The sequence below is a fragment of the Haplochromis burtoni genome, unplaced genomic scaffold (assembly GCF_018398535.1).
Source record: "Haplochromis burtoni strain Fernald_Lab_line unplaced genomic scaffold, NCSU_Asbu1 Contig_24, whole genome shotgun sequence".
In the NCBI taxonomy this organism is placed as follows: domain Eukaryota; kingdom Metazoa; phylum Chordata; class Actinopteri; order Cichliformes; family Cichlidae; genus Haplochromis; species Haplochromis burtoni.
The window spans coordinates 1844184-1851316 of NW_024582385.1; the positions used below are offsets into that span (position 1 = coordinate 1844184).

The 7133-nt window shown below is 41.7% G+C and overlaps 2 protein-coding genes across 3 annotated transcripts in view; one reads left to right on the top strand and one right to left on the bottom strand.

The window, feature by feature from the left end:
• Positions 1 to 4653, bottom strand: part of mogat2 (monoacylglycerol O-acyltransferase 2) — a 22802-nt gene extending 18149 nt beyond the window's left edge. The window contains exons 1-2 of the mRNA XM_005926787.2: positions 4323 to 4653; positions 3326 to 3504 (exon numbers count right to left, since the gene is read on the bottom strand). Coding sequence (XP_005926849.1) covers positions 3326 to 3504; positions 4323 to 4416 — 273 coding nt within the window. The 5' untranslated portion in view covers positions 4417 to 4653. The remainder of the gene's footprint in view (positions 1 to 3325; positions 3505 to 4322) is intronic.
• Positions 4654 to 5776: 1123 nt separating this feature from the next.
• The window catches only part of map6a (microtubule-associated protein 6a), a 20296-nt gene continuing 18939 nt past the window's right edge, over positions 5777 to 7133 (top strand). The window contains exon 1 of one of the 2 annotated variants that reach the window (XM_005926788.3): positions 5777 to 7057. In XM_005926788.3, the coding sequence (XP_005926850.1) occupies positions 6342 to 7057 (716 nt within the window). In that variant the 5' untranslated portion in view covers positions 5777 to 6341. The remainder of the gene's footprint in view (positions 7058 to 7133) is intronic. The other variant, XM_005926789.3, reaches the window with a different exon arrangement.

Genomic DNA, 7133 nt, shown 5'->3' on the forward strand with positions numbered 1-7133 from the left:
GGTTCGTGGCCCATTTGACAGATTTGTTGGATCATTGCAAACTCCTGCAGTCTCATAATCTCCAGTAAGGATGCCGATTGTCTGTTTTTGAACTTGTTTACCTTTTAATTTGGTTGTACACTTCGTTAGCCAATATTTACCACACTGTGTGTGTGTGTGTGTGTGTGTGTGTGTGTGTGTGTGTGTGTGTGTGTGTGTGTGTATTACTTGTTATTATTATTATTGATGTGCAGACAAAGTCTTAGTGATTTTTTGTCCAATACTATTTGTTGTATTTATTATTAATATTCATGTCACTGTATTTAAAATTATTTTCAGTATTGTATTTTTTTGTTAAATGTATCACAATCATGTTTCTAATCCAAGGAGCCCCAAGTGTGACATATTTTATGGCCGACTGCACGTTGACATAGCTGACCTATAGATAAAGGACAAGCTTTCATATTGCTCGTCTATTGGACAATAATAGCCAATGACTTGAGCAAATATACTGGTCAGTTTCGATTGTGTTTTCATGCATAGCTTCGAGGGCTTCTTCACGTAAAGACAGATATGACCCACTTACAGCACTACAGATAGTTTCAAAATGAAACATCTACAATCACTTTCTGTTAAGATGTAAAGCTTTCTAGGAGGAAAATAAGTTAATCTTTATGATTATTTTTAGTAATCATAAGTTTTAGATTTCAGTGAAACATTTATTTAAAGTAATTTTAAGGAATCCACCCATAGAATAAAAACCCGAACAAATAAACTTCAGTATAAATGTTTTTTAGTAAGTCTTTATGAACACTTATACGGGGTTTGTGCTAAAACAACAACAGCTTCATTGTTGTTTCACGTTGTCTTATCAGCTCGGTCCAAAGTATCAGTCACGTCCAGGGGCAAGAAGTCGATCCATGTAATGAAGCAGATGTTGTTAATAGAGTTTTTGTTCTCTGTGAATTTCACAGAAAAGGTCTTCTGCCGTTATTTGTCATGGTTAAAAAAATAAGCCAGGAGTCACTTCATAGTCGTGTAGACAAAATACTACTCATCCATGCTGTCACAAGAGGGCGTGATGTAACACAAGAGGGGAGCCTGTAACGCACAATCAGGGCTTGGCAACGCAGCGTTTATTTACAGCAGCTTCTCTCATGGATCGTGGGTTTTTCACCCACGTTTCAGTTTCATATTATTTTTTGATTCCTGCGTTTATTGAGTTTTAAGTTCTTTTGCATTTTACATTCTTTCCTAATAGCTCCTGTTTTCTGGTTGGCTTCATTACACTTATATTCTCAGGCCTTCTCAGTTTATTTTTATTTTTTTTACCTTTGACAATTTAGTTTTTGCTTGTGGTTCATATTTCATTCTTTGAGTTTCACTTCATACTCCTGTGTGCTCCTGTAGTTTGTCACGTCTCCATCTCTGTGTTAACCTTATATCAGATTACATCCTGTTTTATTTTGGTAGTCTTTTGTCCCTCATGTCTTGTCTCTTTTTTTTTTTTCCTTTTTCTCCTTATCAAGTAAGTTTCACCGAGCTGTTCTCTCGTCCCCTAATTAGCCCCTTGTGTGTATATAGTCCTGTCTTTATTTTGTTATGTATGACTGTTCCCCCGCTTTGTGCTCTGGTGTTGGTCCCTGGGCTTTTGGTTTTATTTTTATGCTTTCAGTTTGTTTATCTTCTTTCAAAACAAACAAATATTTGAAATGTTTTTATTGAGATGTAGATTTTTATTAGACTTTTTAGTATTGAATGAATACACTACCGGTCAAAAGTTTTGGAACACAATTTTTCCAATTTTTGTAATTGAAAGTTGTGCAGTTTAATGTCTCATTTAACTTGAAATGAAAGCCAAGTACAAATAAGCAACTGGAGTTAAAAAAACAGAAATGTCTTCTGACTCAAAGTAGCCTCCTTTAGCCGATATAACACCTGAACACACCCGTGACATTCTTTCTACGACAGAAATCAAATATTCTTCAGAAAGTTTTTCCCATATTTGTTGCAGAAGTTCCCATAAATGTGGACCTTGTAGGTTGCTTTGTTTTCTCTCTTCTGTCCAGTTCATCCCAAACCAGCTCGATGGGGTTTGAGTCTGGAGACTGTGCTGCTGTTTTCAAGCTCACCATCTTGTTCTTTTTTCCTGAGGTAGTTCTGGCACAGCTTGGACTTGGAACCATCCTTTCATCTACTCGCCTGCAAAGATCCTGCTTGATGAACCAAAGATTTCAAATTTTGATTCATCCGTCCATAATACCTTCCTCCAGTCTTCAGTAGTCCAGTGGCCGTGTTTCATGGCCCAGACAAGCCTCCTTGTCTTATTCTGACGTTTTAGCATTGTTCTGTCAAACCTGCAGCTTGAAGTCTTCTCTTCACAGTTGAAACTGAGACTTGCTTATTACGACTACTGTTGTCCCGTGAGCCCCTTATCACCCAAGCTGTTAACTCAGTCCTCTGATTCAGTTGTGTCTTTGGGTCTGCAGACCTCTACCTGTCAGATTTTGCTCCAGTTTCTTCTGATGTTTAGGGAAACTGTAGTCACCGACACCTGACTTTCATTGCAGTTTCTCTGTAGGACAGACCTATTTTTAAGTGTTATAAAGGTCTGTGTCTCTTCCATTGTTAATCACCTTTTTCTCACCATTTTTGTAGCAACACACTACTTTCAGCAGTACAATACTGTTCAACTGATGCTCACGAGGGTCTGGTACCACACTGTGTTCCAGCACGGCTTTCATGCAGACAGAGGAGGCTGTAAGTAATCCAGAAAAGTTGGAAACCTGTAGGAATTAGTAGCACCAGCTTTCGAGACTTGATCAACCTTCATTGCTGCAGAACAGCTTTAAATTATTAACACATGTTGTCCCTGAAAAAGGTATTTTTGTAGAATTCTGAAATGGACATGATTGTTCAGTTTTGGGTAACCTTACCTTTTTTTTTATTTCTGGCTGTTCACCTCTTACCTTTTCATTGGACTTGAACGACTGGAATTGCAAAAAGGTTGAGGTGTTCTAAAACTTTTGACCAGTAGTGTATGTAACTCATATATTTAGCTATGAGTGTCACTTATCACTGTATAACACTGTCACAGTACCTAATTACAACAGGAAACAGAGGAGTGTCCTCCATCTGTGGATCATTTGTTGCCAAGGACATAGATAAGAAGCATTCCTCATTGCAAGCTGGAGATTAGATCAGATGACCTGGCAGATGTTCTGATGTCCTACTCTCTTGCACAAGCGAATCCTCCACATATTGATTTTCTGTCTCCTTATGGAAGCAATGTGCATGCACAAAAAATAGGTGACGCAAAAACAAGAAGTCTAAAGCTTTCTCTTACCTTGATGGGAAAGTAATCACGCATGTATTCCCAAACTTTGAGGCTGCACAGGAAGGGCGACCTGTTGCCTCCACGTGCAGGAGTGTCATAATCAAAGTACCACCAGACAGCATACAGCACGCTGATCAGCCAGTAGCGAGTGAACATCAGGTAAAAGAACAGGAAGATGCAGGTGGGTGCTGAGACGAGAAGGACATTCACTAACACAACAGACACTAAATGATTGGTAACTATATCAGAGTTAGCCATGATAGCGTATGCATAAATTGGACTCTGTTCGGGGGGGAGACCATCTCAGAGTCTTGAAGTCCTTTACAGATTTACAGATATGTATTAGAAGTGCCAATCTTGGTTTTATAACTGTATATTTGCTATCACTCTCATTTTTATTGCTTTCAGGACGCTTCGAATCAATATTTTTAATCTCTCTTGGCGAAAAAAGACAAATAGCATGAAGGCAAATAATCAAAGCTCGTGTTTAGCATGGACACTGAAATACTAGTTATCACAAACCTAGCTATGAATGACTTGTATCACCTGCTGCACCAGGGAGCTCATAGTTACAGAGATGGTGAAGTGGCTAAGAATACAAATGTAAACTTGAACAGAGCCAGTGGGATAAAGTGTGGCAGCAAATATTAACAGGATTCTGTGGCTGTGTCAAAAAATAAAAAAGCTTGGAAACCTGAATTAAGGAGCTCTGTTCTCCAGAACTACAAAAACAACAGGCGGATGAAATGACTTGGATGGATGCTCTTCTGTCTGGCTCCCTCTTCTGGCCATGCAGAACTACAGCTCACATAAAACAAAGGTTCTCTCTGTTTTGCACTAATTGTGACTTTATCAAAAGCAGCTAAACAAGCATGTTTATGTTTCACAACAATAATATTAATGTGAAAATCTTTATTTATCCTTTTACTTCTTTAGCAGAGTCATTCTTGCATCCTTCCATCATTTACAGGTTTCCCAATTTAACTCACACAGAAAAGTCACTCACCCAGACCAAGGAAGGTGAAGACCCACTGCAGCACCATGGCAGTCTGCAGTCTCCTGTGGAGGGGTATAGCCATGGGGGCAAAATTAATTTTCATAATTTCCACAAGAGAAGAAATCCAAACCACGGCGCTGCAGTGGAGGCAAAGAGGAAGAGCGAGAGAAGGAGGTCCAAAGTCTGCTCCTGTCACTTCTCCACCAGCATTTCCTACTGACCGGCTTATCTCAAAAGCTTAGCAAAGACTTTGATTTGCCAGTCCATATCTATATGCAATCTGACTTTTGAACAAGCAAGTAATGCACTACACAGAGATCCCCAGCAAAGAACAACAAGCCACAAAGCTGTGGACTTCCTGCAGAGCATGGAAGGCAATCACTGGCTAGCATGGCCATGCTGTATGCAATATAAGTGTTTATATTTGTAAAGGCTCCATCTTTTTGTTAGAAAAAATTATACATTTCTTGTCACATGGGGTCTATGTCAGCGCTGCATAAAAGCTTAAAAACTATTTCCAAAAGGTAAGGTAAATAGACACCTAGTCTGGACAACAGTAGCTAAGCTAAGTGAGCTAAACACACACCGAAATTAACAAAGGGATCATCAAAGGTGTGGATGGAGCATATAGATGATTCAGATTATGCATTGTGTCACAAAGCAACGCACTGATAGGACTGTAATCTATGCACATTATCTTTTTTCTAATGAGTTAGGCTGACATTTGCTGGATCAGTGGGTTTTATTGGCTTTCTTCTTTCTTCTATTTGATTACATCCTCATAAATTATTTATTATCTACCCTAATTACCTAGTTAACACTTTGATCTCTCTTACTCAATCAGTTTTCACTTGCACCCACTAACAAACAATAATAGCAAATACAATAGGAATTAAAAATCAATAGTCATGTCTGTAAAGCTTAACAGCTGAACTTTATAAGGCTTCCGTTCAAACAATGTGTGTTTTTCTGATGTCTTAAACTAAAGTCCGGTTTGAGACAGGCCCTCGGGGCATGTAAGGAGTCGGCATTATTCATGTATTCTGCTGTTGTTGGCACAATCTGCAAATGACGATATGCTCTGTCACAGAGGAGACTTTGCATGAATCACTGGCCTATTTAATGAGTGCTGTGATGGCTTTATTTTAAAGAATATGAGAAAGAATCAATAAAAACCTTCCTTTATTTAAAATTCCCTTCAATACTGTCTGTTTTTTTATACTTTTATAATCATGCATAGAACTGCAGCATTACCTGACTTAATATTTACTGACATTCATGTAAATAATATTGAAAATATGCAATGAACCAAAGCATTTATTTGAAAATGAAATGATATCTAAAATAATAAAAATAAAAAGATGGATGACCCTCCTGTAGGTCAGGTGCGTAAAAACAAACCGTTCGTCAAGCTCAGCATGTTTATCAGCCCGGCACTAACAGGAAACTCACAATAGTCTCAATGGGAGCCGGTGTTTCAGTGTTTGTAGCTCCCCTCAGACATTGTTTATTAATAGGAGCCTGTCGACACACAAGGTAAATCCCTTTAATATGTTTATTTTTCTTTGAGGTGTATTTCAATTTGCGCTGCTTCGAAACGGTGGAAGAGCTTTTACAATGCAGGTTACACCGGAAGTCCTCTTTAGATTGTCTCTAACGTGACGTCTAAGTGCATCCTCGGCTAGTGTCTCTGGGATGCTGAGCGTGCAGGCGGGGCCGTGTTTGCTTGCAGAGCCCTGCCGTGGAGTGATGTAGCAGGACGCACGGACACAGAGGACACAGAGACGCGGAGAGGACGTCTGTTAGAAAAAGAAAAACCTGAAAACAAAGTCGTTCAGTTCTGCAGCTGTGTTCCCTGAAAGCGCGATGGGTTTCCACACGGAGCAAATTTAACGTCAAAGACAGCATCGCATCCCTCCGTGAAGCTCGGACATCTTGGTTCACTGACAGCACAGAGTGGACTAACGTCTCCCCCCTGTCCGAGCCGCGGGACACCGTGCTGTAGCGGAGCTGTGAGCTCGGCTCACCATGGCGTGGCCCTGCATCAGCAGGGCGTGCTGCATGGCCCGCTTCTGGAACCAGCTGGACAAGGCTGACATTGCGGTGCCTTTGGTCTTCTCCAAATACACGGACGTCTCCGAGATGCAGCACATCCAGCTGCAGCCGCAGCTACATCCTCCCCAGGCCCGAGTTGCTATAGAAACGCAGCCGTCTCGCGCAGAAAGCCGCGCCGTTCCGACTGCACGCGCGCCGCGAAGGTGCGTCTCCGAGGAGCGCGTGTGCAGCTCTGTGATGCGCGAGGACTTTAAGCACTGGAAAGTGCGTCCCGAACCGAGCTGTAAGCCCAAGAACCAGTACCACGAGCCGGAAACACCGTTCAACAGTGAGACCCAGTACCAGAAGGACTTCAAGCCCTGGCCCATCCCGAAGAGGTACGATCACCCCTGGATACCCAAACCGCCTCCGAGCGCCTCCGCGGGAGAAGATCGCACACCGGCTAGGTCCAAGTACCCAAAAAAGCACGTGGTGCTGGCGGAGGCGGACAGCGGCGTTGAAAAAGGCGCTATAGCCGACAAGGTCCAGGAGAAGGACCTGCTCCAGGGCCAGGAGAGGAAAAAGCGCGTCAGCAAGAAGGAGGGGGAGAAGAAAGTGGTCGTGAAGGGGGATGGAGAGGGCAGAGGGAGGGCGGCGGACGCCGTGAACAGACAGATCAAAGAGGAGATTTCAGGCGGCAGCTCCTACAAGTAAGTCAATACAGTGCCTGTCACTTTGTGTGTGTGTGTGTGTGTGTGTGTGTGTGTGTGTGTGTGTGTGTGTGTG